This window comes from Lutjanus erythropterus, chromosome 7 (genome assembly GCF_056507025.1).
Source record: "Lutjanus erythropterus isolate fLutEry1 chromosome 7, fLutEry1.hap2, whole genome shotgun sequence".
NCBI lineage: Eukaryota > Metazoa > Chordata > Actinopteri > Lutjaniformes > Lutjanidae > Lutjanus > Lutjanus erythropterus.
The window spans coordinates 30,703,300-30,727,300 of NC_139323.1; the positions used below are offsets into that span (position 1 = coordinate 30,703,300).

The window sequence follows — 24,001 nt, forward strand, 5'->3', positions numbered from 1 at the left end:
TTATTCCAGTTTTAGCATGTGGAAAAAACGTTGTGGACCTCCGGAGTTCTCTTTGTATGAGACTACTGAGGTTTAAAATGCTTAACTTGTGGCTCAGCAAGATGTTGTTGTATCGTGTATGACATCTCTGGGAGCAATAAGCAACCCAACAAAAACCCAAATCTTCAAAGACTTTTCGGTTCAATTCGGGTCAATAGTGCAGAGAAAAGAGGGAAGCGGGCTCCCTCGGTTAACCACCAATACATCAGCCTTCCATGACTGCACGATGGAGGCCAAAATAGCCTTTAACAGGATGAGATCATGAACACAGCGGCAGTGGAACAAACCATCTCATCGCCCCACCAAGTGTGAGATGTCAGAGGGGCTGCAGATGCTGCTGCTCAGCACAACTAAAATAAGTCTTTACGTGCACAAAAAGACGGAGCGATGAGGGTTTGAGGGGGGTGTGTTTGGAAAAGGCATCTGACAGAAAGATTCCAGAAGCCGTCTGCAAATACCAGCAGCCTGGAGGAGAGAGGGAAGTGTTTCTGTGCATGTGTTCCCTCCTTAAAATTCCCAGGAGGGACGGAGGCAGAGATAACGCAGAATAAACAAGCGAGAGAATGAGGAGAAAACAGAGGAAAATGCCCGCTGAGAGAAGGAGGAACAATAAAGAATGCCAGGAGAAAAGAAAAAGGTGTTAAAGGGACAGTTCACCCAAAAATCAGAAATACATTTTTCCTCTTACGTGCAGTGCTATTTATCCATCTAGATGTTCTGATGTGAGTTGCTGAACTTTGGAGATATCGGCCGAAGAGATGCCTGACTTCTCTTGAACATAATAAAACTAGGTGCCACTTTTCAATCTATTGAACTACACCCTCCAATCACATCCTTGCACAGAAGGAAGAGTGCATCTGCTCATGGAGGTGAGGTTGCAGCTCAGCGTACTTACTATACTTAGTCAAAAAATGACCATGATATGTCATCAGAAATTAACAAAATGAGTTATTAGAGTTCGAATTAATGCAGAATATTTGCCAAATGAGTAAGTGTCTGTTTATGAATCGTAAAAAATCATTAATCTTCTAGAAGAAATAAATGTTCATAATGGTAAATCGAGGCATGCGTGTGTATTTTCAGAACAGTGGGCTTTTGTTTTCAGAATAACAGGCTGACCTTAACATTGACAGACAACTGACAGCTGTAAAGAGCTGATCAACTCATAGTGGAGGACTCATTGCTGCTTGTTACTGTCCAAAAATTATGTTGCACTTGTCCTGTTCAGTATCTCTGTATCCTGCAGGCAACCTGCCTGAACTTCAAGTCTAGGGAGGAAGGGGCTTCAACCATAGATTGTATATTAACACTCCAACTTCCTATTTTGCTTTAAGGCTCATTCATGCCCCCTTTAAGTACGAAAATAGTAACATCCATTTCAAACAATGTAACTGTCACTACTTTCATGCATCCATTACATTACGTTATTGAAAGCATGAGGCTAGTCTAGAAGGGAACTCTCCAGACATGCAAAAGATCTTGCGACAGTCATTTTAATCCAAACCATCCTGTTTCTCTAACACTAACAGACTGTTTTCTGTCCCTAAACGTAACCACAGCACCGTCACATTGTAAAACATATCTCCGTCAAAAATGTAACCGTCTAAAAATGTATTGATCAATAATTATGGTCTAGAAATGACAGTAATTGCTCTTCATTTGACACTGATGAGACGGAGAAAATGAGGAATAAATGAGAAAAACTTGTGTATTGTATCTTTTTTAATTATTGATTAATTCATTTATCAGTGGGTAGCATTTTCAACTATCAGTTAAAGGAAATGCACAAAATTTGCAACCCTAATAAAAGACTTTTGCAAATCAAGGGTTCTCTCCTACAACCACAAACATGGCAAGACAGGCAAAAGCAGAGGCAGCGTTGTTGACAGTGATGGTCTGGTGGTATTGCGACATGCGGACAGAAAATTCTTTTCACTAATTAATGGACAACGAATGTCACTTCCAATACTATGGGAATGAATGCAGATTGCATTCATGAGACTGTGTATTCGCATGTAACATTTAGCAGAAATTAGCCTTTAATTTTAACACCTTGTGCTGTCATGGGCACGAGCCTCTCGTCCATGAGTAGATGCACACTTCCTTCTGCGCTGTTGGAAGATGGAAGTGCCGTTCAGTTCCATTATATTGGAGAGAAGGCAGACATCTCTCACATCAACACTATCTAGATGTATAAATAGCACTTTTGATTTTGGGGTGAACTGTCCCTTTAATGTGCATAAAATGCTTGGAAAGATGGAGATAGAAATGTTAAATAATTTACTCAAAAATGTGGAAAAAAAATCACTCAATCACACACTCATGCTTTCTGACAGATGCACATACGTACCGAGAGACGCAGTCATGATGTGAGACTCCCTAAAGTATCCCGTTATTTGCCGGTTTCCTGTTTACACCAAACTTTTGGGATCACTCCTTCACCTTCCTGCTCCAGTGTCTCTATCTCTGTCTGGTATGTTCCTCCTCCCAGCGTGAATGAAACTATTACCAGAATCTGCTCCTCTCTCTTTCACTTCAGTCTGCTAAAAAGCAATCTGAGCCCGACTCTCGCTGTAGCTTTTTTTTTTTTCCTCTTCTTCTTCAGGGGCTGGATCGTTTCACCGCCATGCCCAATTCCTTTCGTCCCCCAGATGGAAAAATAAGCTCCCCGTTTGTTCCTGGCTTGTTGTGACACCGCTCGACTTCTGGGTTTGTATGGAGGGAGGGGACAAGAGGTAGAGAATTTCTCCCCCCCACTCCCTCCTCCTCCTCCTCCCCTACATGCATGTCTACATACCCTCCCTCCCTCCCCTCTTCCTCTCACTGACCACTAAGCATTGTTCCTGCTGGGCCGCTGTGAGCACTTTCACCCAATCAGAAGGGATTCCAGTGGGGTCAGAGGTCATGTGTGGCCTTTTATGGACCAGAGAGAGGAGGTGGTTGGTGGTGTTCGGGGAGGGGGGGTCGATCTGGGGGTTTCTATGGCCTCTCTGTCAGGGCATGTGTGTCCACTCCCACCATCTGCTCGCCACAAACACAAGAGACAAAGGCATGCAGACACACACACACACACACACACAGTCTCACACACACAGTCTCACACACTGCCATGTGTCTAATCTTAGCACATCATAAATTACACCATAAAGCTGTTGATTGAATTGTGTTGAGTTTACTTTGGTTTCAGTGGAAGCATGTGCTGCGTGCCTTGTTTTAACCTCTGTGTCACAGGAAATGAGCTGGAATGGACATCAGCGCGGTCCATCTGTGTTGCTCATTAATCAGTTTAAAGACCCAAGTCTTCATTTATGAAACTACAGGATAGTTCGCAGATATTCCAAATATTTTTTTTAAAAAAGGATTTAAGATATTTTTGACACCTTCACAGTTTGATTCGTGTGAACACTGAGTACTTTATCTAGACACGCTTTGTTGATCTATGCTTGGGTCTACTTGAAATGACGATCTTGATTAAGGTTCATGTGTACTCGAGTACAGTTCCCATCAGGTATCAGAACTAACCCTAAGGAAGTGGACGGCTACTGGGATCTTGTAATTGGCAGGCTGTTCTTTACCTTGTGGAGCAGCTGGATTCACAAGATCACAAGATCACATGAGAATCTAGCAATCACACTCAGGCACATATGAAGCAAATGTGCCTAATGTGAAAATACCTTTAAAGGGATAATTCAACCAAAAATGAAAATTCTGTCATTATGTACTCACCCTCATGCTGATTGAGGGTCAGGTTTACTTTGTTAGTTCACAAAAACAGTGTTGCAGAATCTTCCAAACAATTTAAGTGAACGGTGACTGCAGACTTGTTTGTAATCAGACCATGAGTCATGTCTGTGAGGATTCTCAGTCATCCAGGTCACGGTATTCATAGCAAGGGTTGTCATAGGCAACTGGACTTGATAGAGTTCTTGAAGACGTTTCACCTCTCATCCAAGAAGCTTCTTCAGCGAGAACGTCTTCAAGAACTCTATCAAGTCCACTTCCCTACGACAACCCTTGCTACGCAGACAATGAATCGTCTCTCTGCACAAAACCTGTTCAGAATCAACAACGACACTTGAAACTTCATCATTTCATTCATCTTTGACACCAAATCCAATCATGTGAAGGAGCAGGAGAGGTTCCCCTTGTCCTTTCAGCGCTCTCCCCCGCACTTTCTCCTGACCTGTGACCCCTGAGGTTCAGACAGTCAAGTGCTTGTCTGAACGGACCATCTGCCTCTGCTAAAAAACCTCAGCCGCTCATAACAACATCTGCATTCCTTTGGCTGAAACCTGTTTCCGCTGGCTGGGAGCTTCTGCATATATCACTGTTTATTTTGAAGTGGCCACAAGTACACAAAGGAAATGTTATTGCATAACATTTCAGAGCTGCACTTTTTTTGTCACAAGGAAATGAAAGTGCATGAGGCCGGAGACAGAAGCAGAGTTCATCTTTGGGTTAATGTTTGGAAAAATACTGTCATGACTTTGCAAAGACTAAAATATGGAAAAATGTCATCAATCTGTTGACATAAGGATGAAATCTTTATATGACATACATAACATTATATTACATTTATTTAACTGTGTAATTCTGTTGATTTCAGTGTTTCTATCTTTAGTTGAAGGATTTAAACTATAATGGCTTCAAGCTAAAAATAGGAAGGTTTCTCAAATGTCAAGTTTGTCACCCAAAACATTTACTACATGTGACATATCTGTGTTTATTTAAATGATCCCTGTGAGCACTGACTGGGTGGTTCTGCAGGTCTAACTGTGATAAAATCAATGCTTTATATTGAAATATAGGTTCCTTGAAATGTTTTTGAAACATGCTTATATGTAAAATATTAAAGCTGCACCAACCAACATTTCCAGATTAATAATGTATCACATTACTACAGTGGGAACATCCTGTAGTCATCACATCTGTCCAGGTCAAATATATCACTAAAAGTGATTTTTTTTTTATTTTTGTCAAAGACACTGGGAGCCACTGACATATTTTATATTGTTGAACAAAACGTAAAAAATCTCTTCTCATTTCAAGAGGAGGAAACCAGAAGTGCAAAACTGCTAACTAATTTCCAGGACTCATTCCTGTATTGCTCTATTGTGTTAAATATACTTCATATTAGTCATATTAACCTTCCCATATAACTCTTGGCAAGAAAGCTAATATATGTATTTTCCAAAATGTCAATTCTGTTAAACTTTGTTCTGTTACAAGTTGACTTTACATCAACACCACTAAGTGACTACTTTTTGGTGTGATGACATTTAATGACAACATCTGTAGTTTTATTTACCCACTTGTTAGCAACTGCCTTTTTAATTTAAAAGCTTAAAAATTCACAAGCATGGTTTTTACTGACAACAAAAAAACTTGATCTCGAGAGGAGGAAACCAGAAATGCAAAAATGCTAATGCTAATTATGAAAAATAAACCTATTCACCTTCCTGTCAAAAATGACATTAAAAGATTGATACCACTCTCCCGTCTGCAGGCTTTAAATATGGAGCTGGAGTCAGGATGTAGTTAGCCTAGCTTAGCATGAAGACTGCACACACAGGAGGACACAGCTACCCTAGCTTTGTCCAAATAATAATAAAAAAAGAAATACCAGTAATACTTCTAAACCATGCTGATTAACATGTTGCAGCCTAGCAATCCACCAGGCCAGCTGTTTCCCCGTTTTTAGTCTTTATGCTAAGGTAGGCTGATGTTAACCACTATCTACTTCCTGACTATAGCTCTGCACATCATACACAGACATGGCAGTCATATTAATCTTCTCATATAACTCTCAAAAGAAAACAAAAATGTGTGTTTTCCAAAATGCCAACTCCATTAAATTTTTGACATTTTTGACTCCAAATGATTAAATCAAACCCTGAATACTTTACTTTTACCAGCACTCACAACATACCGGTATCCCAGAGTTCCCAGTGTGATCGGACTGGTGATAACACAGTGGGGACTCTGGCTCACATGGCTGACTGAGAGCACCGCTGTTGTTTTGGAGCTGCCTGCCGCCGCCCACTGTAATCACTCCCCACATTACAGCAGCCTCGGGTCAAATTGTGATTACAGTAATGACTCTGAACATTAAATAAAAATAATTTAAATGGGGAATCTGACTGCTCTGTCCCGATGTGGCAAATTGTTTCCCAGACTGTCGTCTGCTTTTAACGTGGGAAACAGGAAACTCTGGTCTGCCCCCCAAAATGGGAGCAAGCCACAGATATTCTGTGTCCTTTGTTAATTCTTCTGTCCATCCAGCCGAGAGAGAGAATCAGGTGTTTTTCTGTAAACAAGTAATAATCACTCTTTCATCAGCTCCTTCTCCATCCTGCCGCCGCTCTGCTCTGACAAACATGTTTACAATAAACAGGCAGACCTGCCCTTTAAAGGAATGAACCGATCTGTCGGCAGCACACAGCCAAATGCCATCAGAAATATTACTTTGGTTTTGTTAACAATAAAGGGATGACAACATGCCAAGGTCACAACATTGCCTGATTATTTGCAGTAGAAGAAATTATTTATTTATTAAAAACAAGCTCATCTGTAGAGACAATAGATTCAATAGATGTCTTTTTAGTATGTGCACTTTGTTTTGCAACAGTAAGTCTTGCTTTCTTTTGGTTTTACCTAATTGCGTTTCCTTCTAATTATTACTATCAGCTTTTAGGAATATTGTTATGATAAATATGATTCACAGGGTCACATCATATGTCATCTTTTGTTTCCTCTGAGGAAAAGTACAAATATTTTGTCACTACGACAGGAACATGACAGCCACTGAGATCAGATATGAGACACAATCGTTGAAAGACACTCGTGTTTTTTTGACACTACAGTAAATTCCTTCTGCAGCTGTGCGGTACATATCTCCTCAGGCAGGATGTCCCAGCAACAAAAGACCCTCCCCTCTCCTCCCGTCCCCTCCCAGAACAGGACGTGAGTGGACATCCTGCCAGCAGTGGTCTCTTCCTCTGTTACCGTCAACTATTATTAGCGGATGGCCAGTATCAGCTGAGAGGATATCCCAGTCCATTTTATCAGCTCCCCCTAAACCGCTTTTTACCTCAAACCTGAAAATAACAAACACAAAAGTCCAGAAATGAGCCATCTGTCTGTCTTCCAGCCAGACGAGACTTACCAAAAACAGAGCCGTGCCCACATATCCAGCCAATCGCAACAGAGCACAGGCCAGGTGTGTGTGTATGTGTGTGTGTTTTATGCCAGGAGGACATTCCAGCCGGCTCTTCAACCCTGTCCAGCAGCAATCAGGAGCCTGAGTGTATGTACATGTATACGGTCACAGCGTACCTTGTGTCGAGCTGTGCTGGTCCCACTGTCTGCCCGTCCTCAGCTGGGAAAACTCTGAGAAATGTTTCACTGGGAAGACAAAGACAAGACCCTGATAAGATTTGGAAAAAAAAACACAGACACACATTTTGTCCATTTTGACATCATCACTTACCATATGGCGTTGGAGGAGACACTGGGAAGGCTGGAGTAGGGGGGACAATGTCTGAGCTGTCTGAGTGTCCCCGGTGGTCCAAGCTGTTGGTTTTGTAGAGATGCCCGTGCTTTTAAGAAAAAGCGGCAGGATAAAATGAGTGAGAAAAGAAATAAGGGGAAAAGTCAATAACATTTTTTTTGGCCAAGTCTTATGGGGTAACAAGCCCACACACACACACACACACACACACACACACACACATACACACACACTGACACACACACACACACACACACACACACACACACACACACACACACCAGCAGACATCAGTCTTGTGATCTGTGTGTGGCTACAGCCTGTGTTTTGGTGTAAACAGTCGGGCCATTCATGCCACCCAGCCATAAGAATGAGTGCAAGAGCTGAAACCTCAACTCCTTAAAAAAAAAAGAAAGGCGAGGCAGAGGGAGGGAGGAAAGAAACGTCTACAATAGTGGTTCTCAAATACAGGTCTGAGGACCACCAAGGGTCCGTTGCACTCCACCAGGTGGTCCATGAAAAGTTTACACCTTTAATACCTTCACCTGTAATATATTATTTACTGTAATAACTCATAAAAAAATGATATGTTATCAGAAATTAAGGGAACAAGCTAAGATGAAAGACTCACTACAGCCATGATGTAGTGAGTTGAGTGAAACACACTTTCTTGATGTGTGTGTATGCATGTCTAATGTATTTCAAATGGATTTCTTGTGTTATTTTTTTGACATAACTGAGTAAAAGTGTAAAAAGGCTGTCAGATTATTCCAGGGGACAAACATGCAGGGGTTACTGGTATATTTTCTATCTCATAAAAGGTACCTGTACCTGTCTGAGAACTCTGTCCTATCTTTATCTTTGCTGTAATTTAGTAACCCCCACAGGTTAAATATGGATTTGCCATGCTGGGGGGTTTGAGGAGAAGACTTCAGGCTTATAAAATACTGATTAAAGATGGTTTAATTAAACAGTTTTTTGTAGTTGTAGCCTATATGTCCGAGGTTTGACTCCCAGCGGTCAAACAAGTCAGATAAGGTGAACCAGGAAACTGTGTGTCATTACCTGTGACTGTGAAAAGAAGGGACTGCTGAGCGGGGAGCCTCTGAAACTCTGAGCTCCACCCCCTCTCCATCCTGGACTATGGAGACCAGCGTAGTCCACCACATCACTGACCTGCTTCTGCTGCCTCCAACCTGATCGGGAGCAAAGAGATAACAAGAGGGGTGAGGAGGAGGGCAGGAGTTAAAAAAACAGGAGATCCAGACAGTCAGACAGATTATGATCTGAAGTATAATCAACAAAAGAATCAAACTGAGCCACGTGTTCCTCTATGAAATTAAATATCCACAAACAGTTATGTCTATTCTTGTAAAACAAACATAACATTAAATGGTACCGACGCTCTGTTATGACCAGATGGCAACTTGGCAATAAAAGGTGATGAGAGCAGTCGATGTTTGGCATGTTTGTCTCTGACAAAAGCGTCTATCAGCATGTTTATCAGCAGTGTGTCGCTCCTCTCATCAGTGCAGACGCTGTGTGACTAAGCAAGACTTCACTGTGAGCAGATGGTGGAACTTCATGGTGGAAAAAACATCTGCTGGAACCATCAGTTGTTCTCTTTTCTTTTCAGATGTGAGTAGATCAAGAAAGAAACTGTGTTTTTAGTTTAACAGTTGCACAGTTCATTTAAAAGAACTAAGTATTGCTTAGCTTAATGCTTATGTATGCATCTATGCAGACCAGTATCGGGGCAGATCATGAAATCTTCATGAAATGTAATCAATACATTGGTGTATGAACATGAATTGTCAATATTTTTCGTGGCAGTCAACTCATCTTTCAACATGAAGGATGTACATACATACTAGGGATGTGTGCGATTAGTCGACTACACAATTAAACATCGCCACCCTTGCTAATCGGCACTAGAAATACTAGTTGGTTAAACTGTTGATCAATATTTTATTAATGCACAATGCCAGTTAACTGCTGCCTCAAAGGTGTTATGCAGCCACCAGCAACTAGTCAGGGCTGTGGCCCCATCAGACAGCAGCCCCTCTTGCCCAGGGTCTATCCCTCGATGGTCCACGCCACCCTGGATGTTTTTATCAGCAATTAGACAGCGACAGCTCGAAAAAAACAGCATAGTTTGTCATTGTTTTTGATATAGAAAATGGAAATAAGGTTGAAATAAATTGGATATTCATAATAAAATACTGATTATTAAATAGCTTTTATATTTTATCCAAAAGTGTTCCAGGTTACAGCAAGGCCTTATAATATTAAGCAGATGTAAACAGGCTGGAGACTGACGCAGCACAACAGCTTGCTGTCCTTTGCAGTGAGAAAAACAAAAAGAAAAGTTAAACAAGTCTGGATGAAAAAATGTTTGAGGAGATTCACCATATATGGGACCACACTCAATTGTGCATATCGTCTATAAACAGCCATGTGGAACACAGTGAGCTCAGCTTTCACTGTGGGCATCCATCATCTCAGAAGCACATAAAAGGCCGAGCCAGTCCAACTGAAACTAATCCAGTTACTGTGCCACACCAGAGGGCCTGCTGAGGGTGCTTCCACAGAGGTTTTTTACAGTGTCGAGTATCACTTGATACCCACTGTATTTGTGAAGGGGGCTATTCTCTTTTGAAGACTGCAACTCTGAGATTATGAGAGGGAGAAGGAGGGCATGATGCAAACACACTGGAGAGCAAAGTGTTGTGTCAGACTTCAAAAGCATTCCTGATCGCTTACAAATTCCTGCCTCAAAACATTGCCTTGAAAAACACACGTTACGGACAGGCACTTCCACACACAGTAACTCAGCAGTGAAATATTAGTGTTACTGCTTCAAATGTGCCCTTGGGTAATATCAGCGCCCCTGACAAACTCACTGACCTACATCCGTACAAACACGCATGCTCCACTTCCTGTGCTCAAATTCCATGATTAGAAGAGGAATCACAAGACCTTTCATTGACCTCGGGGTGTACAAAAACACAGGGTCAGAGGTCAGATGTCAGCTGTAATGTAACCCTGCGTGGCACATGGCCGCGGGTCACCAATAACCACTGCAGAGACCCTGACAGACGTGATTCAAGAGCTGTCATGGGCCGTTCAGCCGGGAACTCCCACGTGAACCAGCGGCTGCTCTGAGGTTAGCTTTGATGAAGCAGCTGCTCTGTATGCAAAGAGCTGGGAAGTGATGACATCACTCATACACCTATGACCCAGAGTCCTCAAACAGAAAATGAATCAGGGATGGAGGTCACGGCAGATATGCGCCTCTTCCTCCTGGCTGCATCCCAGTGGATACAAGAGTGAGTAAATCTGTCATGTGCGTCGACAGGGTGAGAAGAAACAGCGAAGAAGAGGCAACACTGAGACACAAGGGTCAGGAAAACAGACATCATCAATGAGACATGTTCAGGTTCAAGTTTTCACAGGTGGGACAAAGCCATAACAGACCATGGCTTCCAGTTTCCACCCAAATGTATTCCAGCTTTTAAAGGTGAGGTGAGTCATTGTGGAGAAAGACAGTTGATAGTGACAGTGCTCCTGAAGTCCTGCCCCTCAAATTCGTGAACATGCATTGCCAAAGAAATGACGGTAACAACTGAGCAGTATGGCAGAATCCAGTGTGTCTGCAGCCCAAAGTTACCGGTAGCCTCAATTAGGGAAAGTGATATTTTATTGCTATGAAAATACAAGTGTGGAGAGAACAGGAGCAGAGCTGACAGACAGCTGCTGAGAGCTGGAGAGTTTTTGGTGAGAAAGCTGAGAACCGACCTGATGCAGACTCCTTTACTGGCAGGAGATTTCAGAGTTTATGTTTCAAACTTTTGGGCTTAAAAAGCAAATACATCTTCACTCCTCTTGCTTCTCCTCCTCCTGCAGCAGTTACCCACAGCGGAGTCATGGACCTGATTACGAGCGAGAGGAGAGCTCAGAGTTTGTTTTTAAACTTTTGGGATTAAAAGTTGATTCATCTTCAGTCTAATTTCTCAACATGTCTGCGGCAGCGACCCAATACAAGCCGACCATGCTTGGCTGTTTACTGTATGCTAATTAGTCTGTCTGTCCAGGTTGACTGCTGACCAAAGGAGAGGACGTACGGAGACGACGGGGGGAAGAAGAGAGACAGGAGGGACAAAACAGAAAGAACTGGCTTCTCTGGTGAGTGCTGCCAGAGGCTCAAACACAAACACACACAGCCGCAGCCGGTGGAGTTGGGCGATATGTTAAAATTTTCGAAACAATCATCATCAGCCCATCCATCTGCAATTGGCAATATCTTCGTCCCCCCTCCTACCTCCCTCTGTCCTCTTCAGTCTCAGCAGTTCACTATGTACGTTCACTACATCCAACAGACAAAATAAACTCACAAAGTGTCTAGAAATTACATGTTCTCACACTTATTTTCCATTTTAAACAGAGAAATGCAACCATACATCTTTTGAATTCAAGTTTCTCTCTTCTACCAAACTAAGACAACCTTAATTGGCTCCGCGGAAAAAACACACTTGATTAAAACTCGACAGAAAAACATGTAAAACTCACCAAAACCATCTTTATTAGTCTGTCCACTCTTCCAACAATCACCAATTCTGGTTTAGTCAAAATAAATCCTTAATTCACTGTGTGAAAAAATTGTAAAGAGTCTCTGCAGGCTGTTTTCCTCTCACTCGTGACCAGCTCAGAGCACTCATTATTGGCTGAGTGGGTGTGAACTGCGCCGCTGGATGAGGTGCAGAGCAGAGGCTGTCACGCTGTAGACTGTTACATTACATACAGAATAAAATCACAAATATTGTCTTAAAACTCGTCCCAAAAAAAGCAATTGGTGATGGATTCAGCCCATCGTTGATGAATGAATGCTTCCATCCTCTACCACTGCATTTATCAGGAGTTGGTTCATCAAAATAAGCAGTAAGTGGTGCCAATTTTCCAGTCAGCAAACCATTCTACCATTGCAGAAGAAGGTGTTGTAACTAAAAGAGTGCCACTGGAACCTTGGCTGATTAAAAACAATGTAGACAACCAGATGAAAAGGTGCGTGATGCGTGAGGAGCGATCATGGATGTATTATGGAGCCATTCACCATAAACACATGGCAGACATTTTCCTCTAACGTCAAGCTCAGGGTGGGAAGCTCAAATGTCAAACTGCTGTGTTCCAGGTTGAAGGCTGTATAAACGTAGAGAATCTCACAAATCATTAAGATTTCATCACCTCCTGACTGATCAGCCACAAAAAAGACAATAGATGGTGAAAATGCGAAGGACAATGGGGCCATATTTCAAACATATTTGATAAGCCATTAGCTACTATAACACAGAAATTAGTATGCAGCCATTCCTAGCTAACGTTACTGACACATGCCTCCAGAAGGAACAACACCTGGAGATTTATCTGCTCAGAACCTGAGATAACTGATGAGCATGATAATACACTGTGTTTACATCCACAGTTTTCCACAGAAAGATCAAGCAGTAAAGTTTCTGTGAGGAATTTATGGTACCTGAAATACATTTATCTTTGTTTTGACTTTTTTCACAGTTCAGTTAGTTTAGTCAGTGGCTGCTAACTTACTGCAACATTTCTGCATGAAACTGTGAAATTAACATGCCACTGCAGACAGCTTATGATTTGGACCAGTTGTCATATTTTGTGTTGTAATAACTTATGCTGTTGCAGTGTGCATTCAGCAAGATCGCCTACTTACAGCAGACAGTATGGCTGTGATGGTAATTGTATTACTGCTCCGCTAGCTGCTCAGCCTGGTGCTCGCTTTTCCTCACTTCTTGCACACCGCACACACATACGCACTGACCACTTTCTTACAGGAGCTACACTACACTTATGACAATATACTTCACATTTTTTAGATGCAACATCTTAACAGCCCCTTCACTTATGTCTCTAACTTTGTTACTTGAGATTCATGATTCTAGATTTTAGAGTCTAACTTCAGTCCACAGCTCCTTGAGGAACAGGCTTTTTAAAAGAACAAAAGGACACACAGTAAGACTTAAAAGATTATGAAGCATCAATGCATCTGCCTTTAAAACAATTCTTATAGATATAAATAAGTGTTCCCTCTCAAAATCCCTTTACTTTCCCACCACTACACAAGTCTCATACAGCACACATTAGATATTTCAGTCCAGATCCAGACAACTTAAACTGTACACAGAACAAAGTTTAAATTCAACCTGACCCAGACTACAAGTGTTATCACGTCACCTCACACCTCACAGTTAGCAACTTTATTGTTAGAGGTGGCAGAGCAGGTTAAAAAACAGTGAAATTGAATATTTAACACTATTGTGAAAATAGTGTGTTAAGCATGAGTCTATGTGTGCTTAATTTGCATTGATACGGTGGCCATTGTGAAGACTGATAAAAAGCCACCACGACAACAAACATTTCCAAGTTTCAACAGAGCTGCTTTCAAAACTTAATCAGATGAAACTGAAACAAGCAACAAGCAGAATAACTGTAAAATCAGTGATAAGACTTAGACAATCAGCATTTTCAACCATAAATCTAGTTAAAGAATATATAATTCAGTGTCTAATCCTGGCAATAATGTTGGGTTTGGCGTTTTTACACACTTTGGCATTAAAGGTTGTTACTGTAGCTGAATGAGTGAAACAGGCACAGACCATTTTGTTGCCCCACTACAGATTCAAAAAGATAAAACTTAATATGAATAACAACAGATTATATTGTAGCCTGTATGTCATAAACCAATTACATGATGTCTGAATTACATAATCAGGTGTGTTACAGACAATGTTAGTCTGATCCTGATAATACTGATAGTCTTCAGCCTTTATCACAGGTGAACTTTAACATCAGTGAAGCTTTTGGTTCATTTCAGTTATTTTAAATCAGCTACTTTTCCACAGCTCTTAAATTTTATTGTACGAAGCGACAGGCATGGATTGTCCCAGATGCTGCATCTTTGTGTCCCAGGTGTTGTTGTTATTGTCACGACGGGGCGACAGGAAATCCTTAATTTATAATAAATAATAAAGTGTTACCCATAAATGCATCAAATGCAGAAAGATCATTTCAGGAATGCTTCCATTCAGGAATCGAATAAAGTAGAATAGAAAGTTATTCTGTTGATACTGGTGTCACTTTAGGGGTACTGGTGTTGTCTTTTTTAAATGAAACTCAGTCCTGCCGTCAGTATTGATAGAAATGCTTGAAAGAGCAAACATGTTATTTTTTGCTGCTAATTTTTGGGATAAACTTGAAATCAGAATCAGAAATACTTTATTGATCCCTGTGGAGAAATTGTTCACATTACAGATGCTTAGTTGTGGCTTCTTAAGGGTTTGACAGGGCCGTTTATTCCTATATGTGAACTGTGTGGTTGCATAGGGCCCCTGAAGCCATCAAGGGCCCCCAAGCAGTGTAATGAAGAAATCAGCTTGTTTATATCTGTACCATTAGCATCCCAGGTGCTAATTTGTCATTTTCAGTGTGTAGGTTGCAACTAGGAGGTTGTTCTTATTTCACGGGGACATTGAACACGTAGTTAGAGAACACCGCGATGCTGCTTGAAGTAGGCAACCAAGCAGCAGCAAGACTTACACCAGTAGTGTTCATCCAGCAAGTCAGGCTACATGACAGGTACCGGAGGGGTCTACTTGAGATGTTAAGAATCCTCTTAAAGTACACCAGATCAATGCATTTAAACCTCAACCACTGGACAATCTTAAGAGGTGCGCAATCCCCGTTCATAGTTTCACAAAATAGGGGCCTCCAACTGACATTTTACCTCCAAACAAGCTAGAAACAGCCCTGTGGCTTGATAATAATCTTACCCAGATTCCAAATACCAGAACCTCCCTCTTTTCATCAGGATCTGATCTGTTATTGTTTAATCAGAAGTTACATGGTGGATTTTAGAGCTAAATCTGCTAAATCTTTGAGCTCTTGATGAGAAAGCTTATTACTAATATCCCCCTTTAAGATCGTTTCAGTGTCTGACATCCTTGATTGAGTCTCTGCTAATAAGAAGTAACTCATTTAATCCAATTCAGTTGCTTAAACTTCAGGTTCTGTAATAATGTCAGTGGATTATGTTTTGATGGCATTACTTCATCCTGAGTTTCACTGTGCTGAGAGGTCAGATTGCTCTGTCTCCACACACACTTATGTAACCTCTTCTTCCAGCTCTGTATATTTCCATCCAGATTGAGACAAATCGAGTGTAAACACATGATTGTGTAGAGACCAGAGCGGTCCTGATTTTACACTGCTTACATCCCAGGAATTATCCACTACCTGTTCAACCAAATGTTTCCACCCTTTCAGCAAACACCACAAATACTTACAAACACACCTTGTGTAACAAACACAGATGTATTCCTCTCTCAGGTGGAGATTTCCACAATCAGGCAGCACTTCAGTGCTTCAGTCTGGGGTTATAAATGCGTCTCTGTATGCGCAGGCTGAGCTGAGCTCCACAATATATTAAGTCCAGCCTACGAACTTCATCTGCCCGCCAGCTTGTTGGCACACGTGTATTTTCTTTACTGTGGCATTTGAGCTGGTCGTGATTTCACAATGGACCGTTCTGTGTCTCTGTACACGTAGTGTTGTGTGAAGGTGCTGTGCTCTGTTATAATACACCAAGCTAAAGGGTCAATTTACCCAAAATACATACATTTTAGTCACATAGGTAGTTATACAGAAAATACTGGTTTTGCTGAGATTTTGTAAAATCTGCCAGCACACATTCATGCTAGCTGCTCATTGAGCCTGAACTTCTTCTGCCTTCTAATGGAACTTGTGAGTTTATGGTCACGACCAGGCTTGGGGAGTAATGGATTACAGGATTACATATATGTTATTAGGATACTCAAAAAAGGTAGCTGTATCCCTTTAAAGTTACAGATGAAAATACTGCTGCTGGAGGAAGCATATAGGCTCTGGAAGACTTTAAGCGAAATGCTAACGTCAACATGCTAGCATGCTCACAATATGTTAATATGCTGGTTCACTGTTTCAGTTTAGCACATTAACATGCTAACACTTGCTAATTAGCACAAAGTACAGCTGAACGTGATGGGAATTACATTAGTTTTGCAGGTATTTGGTGATAAACAAAGTACTGGATCACAAGGGTGGGTATTACAAATCACAAGTAATGACCATGAGTAAAAAAGAAACAAGTACTTTTAATATTTCTCTCTTAAAAATGTTATTTTACTCCTTATTCTTTATATGTTTGAGCCAGTAATCTACTTTTTACATTTGCAGTTTATACCTTCATAGCAACTAGTCAGCTTTAAATATGGGGACTGAGTGTAGAGGGGAGAACGTGTGAGGAGCACTTGTACAGGTTGCTGCGTGCCTGGATAAATAAGCACCACTTTTCTTTTGACCACAATGAGATGATAACAGAGCAAAGCCAAGAAAAGCTTCCAGGGGCAATCACTGGACACATCTGGACACATTTTTTATACCAAAATCTAAAAAGGACAACAGTTACATGATGAGGTACTCGCTGTGCCTCGCAAAAAAACACTAAGATCTCCATTTTTAAGATGCACATACTGATATTTGTTAAGAAATTTCAAAAACACAAAAGTCAGCCTCATGGTGGAGGAAAAGTTAATGAAATAGTAGGTTTCATCCAGTGAGGATCACGAAAGTTTCAAGGCATTCCATCCAATTGTTGTTGGGATATTTCAGTCCAGACCAAAGTTATGGATCAACCGACCAATCATGCTTTTCTAGAACCTAAAAACACTCAACAGTAAAGTGTCTCTTTTGTAATTTAGGTGAAATAACTCTTCAAACTAATATTTCTAATCACCATGATGCTCCTTTTTCATTTCATTTTGTTTGGTCTTACCTGTCAGGTGCGTATTATCCTTGTGGCTGAGGCCGTTGCTGTGGAGAGAGGTGGAGCGGGACAGGGGGGCACTGCGGGTGGGAACAGGAACAAAGGTGGGATCCAAATCCAAAATCAGCTGGTTCAGCTGCTCTATGGAGTCGTCAATGTCTGTGGTTAAAGATGCCAGATCCTCTTCTTGGTGTGTATTATTGACGGACTGTGTGTTGTGTGTAACGCCTGTGTTTTGTGTGATGCTGTGCATGCCGTCCTCGTCCACCAGCCCTCTCTGCACCGCTTCCCTGCTGCTGAGTCCTCGAGTCGGCGTGTCAGGAGCAAACAGAGGTGGCGGCCGCTCTTTCCTCACCCTGCTCACCTTCCCTCCTACATCGACCTCACGGTTAGTGACGACGTCGACCCTCTGCTGCTGCTGGACCCAGGAATGTGTGGAGTACTCAGCGTGAGTCTCAGGCAGGTGGTCAGAGGAGAGGGAGCAGATACTGCTCGAGCTCGGCTTGTCTAAAGCCGAAGCCGCTTCACCGTCGACTTCATCTTCATCATCTAATATATCAGTCTCCCTCTCACTGGACGAAGCCTCTCCATTGATAGTAAGCCCCAATCCAGACTCATCTCCAGTCAACCCCCCCTCCCCTCCACTGGCAGCAAGCTCCGTCATGACCTCCAGAAGAGGCTGAGCAATCTCAAAGTCCACCCCAGTGAACAGCTTCCTCGCTGGGGTACTCTTGTCCCCTGTGGCCCCTCTCCCCGATCCTGCTCTGGTCTGTCCCTGTGAGGCGACAGACAGGCCGGAGTCGCTGCTGGCAGATGGAGTTCGGTCGCTGCAGCTGAGGCTGCTGGTGGTCAGGGACAACGAAGCTCCTTCTTTGCTACTCTTCTTCCTCACTTTGGCGTACAAACTGCTGTTTCCAGGGTCGAGGACATGAAGTGGAACTGTGAAGACAAAAAAACACTGTGATCAGTTTATAGAAGGTTTAGACAGAAGATGGAAACACGAGGGAATAGTTTGGTGTCAGAAGTGAGGGGGACATGATGAACTCAGGGGCTCTTCATCCACAGAAATGCTGGCAAAAGATGTTGAAGCACCTACTGCAATGCCACCACAAGTGCCAGATAAAACCAGCAGAGATGCAAAGTTTCCCCCACATTAACAGTTGTTGGAGAAAATCGCAGTAAGCAGTAAGTCTGTGTTGTTACGGCAGTGTGTGGAGCCTTCAAGGCAAAACCCAGGGAAACAGTTTTACAAATGACAAAGCTTATTGCTGCGACCAAGTGAAGGTGATGTAGAGGAGAATATCAACTTTTTTCTAATCTGGACTATGGCAGCAGCACTGAGGACACAGTTTAATTGTTTAAACCAAAATCAAACTAAAATTTGAAGTAGTAACTATTGAATTGAAGATGTTCTTGTTACACAATGTTTGACTCCATACCTGCAGTACCGCTACTGTATATGATTCACCATGACACACACACATACATACACACACACCACCTGTAGGACCACAGCCATCACTCCAGACACACTCCATGTAGATAACATAGAGCCTCTTTGTGTGGGCAGGCGGATGCATACATGTGTAGTCGTGTGTCACGCAAAGGACGTCTGTCACAGATGATTACACACTCACACACAAACACGCACACATTTTGTCATGCTAAACTGCAGCCACAAGAGACAGCATTTCTAAGTCTTTCAGTAAGTTAGAAAAATAATAGAACTGAAACAATTAACCAATAATTTGATTGGCAAAAAGTTAATCAGCAGTTATTTTGATAATTCATTTATTGTTTCAAGCAAAAGTGTGAAACCATTCCTTCTTTGAGCTTAACAATTGTGAGAATTAGCTGCTTTTTAATCATATAGGATAGTAAACTGAATACACACACACCCAGTTCAAACAGTATGCAAGCAAACGTAACGAGGCCCAAAGCTAAAGCTCTACAGTGAAGATTCAGGCTAAAAACAGGGTGCAAATGATGTTTTTCAAGTCACCTTGGCATGTTGAGGCTTTAGGAGACTTGGATCACACCAGACGAGCAGAATGGAGGCATTTTATGTTTTTTATTCTGTTGTTTTTTTATGTCTGAAAACTGGTCACAGTTCATTTCTAATGTTTCGGAGATTCTGCAACGCTGTTTTCCTGTGAAACTCCAGCAGTGTTTTGTGGACTAAAAACCTAAACCTGACCTTCAGTCAGCATGAGGGTGAGTAAATAATGACTGCATTTTCATTTTTGGGTGAACTATCCCTTTAAGACCAAGAATGATCTTAAGTACTACAGCACAAGTGTCAACTTCTAAATTTCTGGTATTGTGACACCCCGAGTTGCATCCCACCAAAACAGAAGTGTTTGATAACTAAAGGAGCAAATTCTTTTCTAATAAAGGTTGTTATCATCATTTATATATTCCCATTGACAGCCAACAGTCACAAAGTGCTCCACAGTCAAATAAATAAAATGAAATACACATCAAACACAGATAAAAGCACAAGATTAAAATGAATGAATGCATGCATTATCATCTTAATTTCTCAACACAGCGGACCTAAGTTTGGCTGTGTTCCATAGATCAAAGAAGCACTATGAAGTCTGTGCCCGAATGCAGGTGTCGAAACTCATGGATTGGGTGAAAATTGCACCAAGATTATGCAGATTACAGCGACAAGATTACGATAGGGTACTGAGGTTCTGCCTGATTGTTGGTTTAAGGTCATCAGGGGCAAAACTTCAGCGTTATCTGCATTTAACTGCAGAAAATTACTTGCCATCCAGTTCCTCTGAACATTTAAACAGTTATTCAGTGCTGAAAAAAGCTCATCAGTTTTAATTGTAAAATACAACTGGATGTCATCAGCATACGAACGATCAGAGATGTTGCTGAAATTACATTTTGATGAGATAAGACTTGGTACAGTGACTGCAACAATACATACGGTGCATACCAGAGCTGTATGAGCACAGCCTCTTAAGTCCAGAGAGGCAATAAAACTCAAATACCAGACATGCATGGTAAACCCTCACAGCTGGTCTCTACAGTCTCACACACACAGATGCACAAGGCAGCACTGCTCATTCACATTCGCACACTGATAAACACGCCATATAACTTTCACAACAGAATGAACAGAACTTAAAAAGACGCACAAAAGCGGTGGATTACTTCACCGGCAACTTTCACTGTTCCCACTGCCAGACTAGAAACAGGATGGAAACGCTCGCTGAAGCAGCTCCCTTCGGACTTAAGAGAAAGAGGAAAAGAGAAACAGATGACAAGCTGAAAGGAAAGAGAGGCGTGAGGACGAGGACAGAATGAGAAGGATGAGGAGGCTAAAAAGATTCAGACCAGCTCAGTTGAAAGTCTCTCCCGTCCCTCTTCTGCTGTTGTCCTCTCTGTCTGTCAGGCTGCCACAGGAAGACAAGCAAAGAACATTCTTTCTCTTAAGGTGCTAACAGCCCCCCTGCGCCCCCCCCCCTCCCTCCCCTCCCACTCTCTCTCTCCCCTCTCTCATGTCACTCCTGTACTCCTTCCTCGCCTGGTGCTCTGTCCCTGCACTATGAATCCCCGCCTTCACCATCAAAATTAGCCTCGTCCCTCCCCCTGCATCCTGTCCCAGCCGACACAGGTAGCTGCGTAGAGAGAGAGAGAGAGAGAGAAAGAGTGTGTGTGTGTGTGTGTGTGTGTGTGTGTGTGTGTGTGTGTGTGTGTGTGTGTGTGTGCGCGTGCTCATGCGTTTTTATGTCTGAGGGAAGAGCAGTGGAAGGAAACTTGAGGGTGGATCATTCACTAGACTGCCTGCAAGCACACACACACAGGTGGAGGAGTTTGTGCAGCACACATAATGCACTTTCAAGACAAGAAACACAAAGCACAAGGACCTTGAGCTGGCCAAATATGGAGAGGGGAATGTAAACATGGGGGCGGACTCTGGAGAGACTTGTGTGCAGAAGGGGGATGGGGACATATCGGACAAATTGCAACCTGCAACTTGAACCTGAAAGCAACACGCACGGGTTGAGAAAGAGAGACAGAAGAGCAGATAAAAAGAAGATGGGGAGATGGAGCGATACGGGAGGGGAGGGGAGCGGTGTGAGTGGGCCGACGGGGTAAAGTAGAACCACCTGTGGTTGAAAACAACATTCTTGTGACTGGCTGCGTTGCTAACTGGCTGGCACCATCATTACGCTCATGTGCATGCGTGTGTGCCGGTGGTTAAACGTAATGGCCATGTGTGTTTGCATTCATGTGAGTTTACATGCCACTTTTCTGCATTTCTGCCCCAACGATCGGTCCATCTAAATTACATGGCTTGGTAGAGCAGATTTAGCAATGGCATAAAACAGCTGGAACTGGAACCTCAACCGCCGCTTTAAGTGATTGTTTCAGTTGTCTGGATGTGTGTTTTTGTGTTGGTGTTTTTCTGTGTGTGAACGGTTATTCTAACTAAATGGAAACTCTTTGGTAAAAAACAGCCGCCCTCCAAATACACGGGTCTGGTCTGGCTGCTGTCTAGAAATGATTGTCGTCACACCCATTCCCAGGAACGTGAAAGAGGCCTTTGTGACCACAACAGTTGTAAGCTGTCACACTGATGACCAGACAATTACCCACGGCACTGACCACAGCCAAGGCCAGAGTCCAAACACAGCTTCTCAGACATTGGATCTGCGCCCACACAGGGATGTAACTTCTGATTAACAGCCAGAGATACATTAACTGATTTTTTTGGCCACTTGGGATCAGAAAAATTCAACAGCTGGCTAAAAAAACCCTGAAGGGTTGAGGGACTGAACTGCATATGCACAGCAACATAGAGACAAACTGTCTTAAACTAGACAATGAAAGTAATATCTGAACAGTAAAGCACATCACACACAAAGCAAATTAGTCGATTATTAGTCAACTTATTGTTGCAATCTCACCTCACGCAATTCAGACTTAAAAATAACTTCTGTTCATTTTGAGTCAGAGTCTGCAAGCTGGTTCACATATTGTGCAAAAAAGAATGGAGGCAAATTGTTCTCAGGAATAATACATGAAAACATCTGAAGCTACACTGCAGATGTTTGCAGAATTGCCAGCAGCAAGTGCCTCATGATTTGTTGCTTAGGAGGCAAAGTAAAAACATCCGTTTGGTTTTTTAAACGTCACAACTAAGCAGCTCCATATTGGCATCACAGTTTTCCTTAAAAATGCCACAGACACACAGACAGCTAAAGGTCACAGTCAGAGCAGAACAGACAAGTTTATTTATGTCCCTTAATGTGCTGTCTTTAAATATCGTGTTTTCCTGTTAAATCCTGTCTAATAATTAAGTCAGAGAAACAGGAAAGGAACGTGAAGGAAAGTGAAAGAAAAAAAGGCAGTATTTTTTTTTTTTTTTTAAAAAGGTGTGGGTTGGTATTTCTGATTAGAAACAGAAATGTACCTCACCTGTCTCAGGAGAGGACGTGTTTTGATATGAGTCTCGTCTCACCAAAGGGTCCAAGGTGTCGTAGTCCACCGTCACACTGTGTCCGTTGTGCCACAGCTCTCTGCCTGCACATGGAAATAACAAACAGAGCAGCAGACAAAGAGGCTGCAGCGGTCAGGAGTTAAACAACAACAAGACGCACACACACACATACACACACACACTGATAACCCCAGCTGATTCCAGATCTCATTTCAAATTTGATTTAATTTTGGTTTTGCCCATCCGTCAGTGTCTTTGTGTGTTTGAATGTGTGTGTGTGTGTGTCCTGGTTTTCCCCCCCTGTGTGTTTTCCCCTGTGTACAGTATCTGTAATCTGAATTCCTGTCAGATGTGTGTGTGTGATAACCCCTCATATTACTTCCTGTTGAGAGGCGAAGAGTGTGATTGTACGTGCTGAGGGCCAGCTGAGCCGCTACGCCCTCCTCCTGGTGTCCAACACTGCCCCCACCTGGCAGACTGTTGATGAGTGTGTTTTTCATTCATGAGGAGTGAGTGTGTGTGTAGGTGTAATGCTTCAGACTGAGTCATTTCTGTCTCTTCTGCTTGAACTGGGAGACACAGTGAAGTCTAGTTCAGTCTTGGTTTAGCTGCAGGACTTGTAGCCAAAATAAAGTGTCTGAGTGTGAGTGAGTGTTGGCGATGGTGGAATCAGGGTGTCTGAGCGGCAAAGGCAACAAAAATGAAAAGGGCACCAGCGCTCTGCAGTGCAGAGCAGCCTGGGAGGCACTGCATCACCTTTTCTCTGCTGGAAGAGTGTTTTCAAATTACCAGGGCCCCGTTTCCCAGAGCCTTCATAGCGCTACGTGCATTGTAAGTTGTATTTTAAGGTCTCCCGGGCTGTTTCCCAGAGTTGGGAAACAACCTGTAAGCTTAAGGGAGACCTTAAGATACAATTTACAACACACGTAGTGTTACGAAGGCTCTGGGAAATGGGGCCCAACATGTTTAGATGTTTCCCTGATTCGACACCTGATTCAAATGATCAGGTTGTTATCAGGCTTCTGCAGAGGCTTGATGATGAGCTGACCATTTGAATCAGGTGTGTTGGAGCAGGGAAACATCTAAAACACGTAGGGCAGTGTTCCCT

General features: G+C 42.4%; 1 protein-coding gene across 3 annotated transcripts in view; it reads right to left on the reverse strand.

The window, feature by feature from the left end:
- The window catches only part of LOC146324222 (tensin-3-like), a 59,374-nt gene that overhangs the window by 22,598 nt on the left and 12,775 nt on the right, over positions 1 to 24,001 (reverse strand). For all 3 annotated transcript variants that reach the window (XM_084723519.1, XM_084723518.1, XM_084723520.1), the window contains 5 exons: positions 22,872 to 22,976; positions 17,439 to 18,368; positions 8,615 to 8,745; positions 7,529 to 7,637; positions 7,375 to 7,443 (listed from right to left, as the gene is read on the reverse strand). In XM_084723519.1, coding sequence (XP_084579645.1) covers positions 7,375 to 7,443; positions 7,529 to 7,637; positions 8,615 to 8,745; positions 17,439 to 18,368; positions 22,872 to 22,976 — 1,344 coding nt within the window. The remainder of the gene's footprint in view (positions 1 to 7,374; positions 7,444 to 7,528; positions 7,638 to 8,614; positions 8,746 to 17,438; positions 18,369 to 22,871; positions 22,977 to 24,001) is intronic.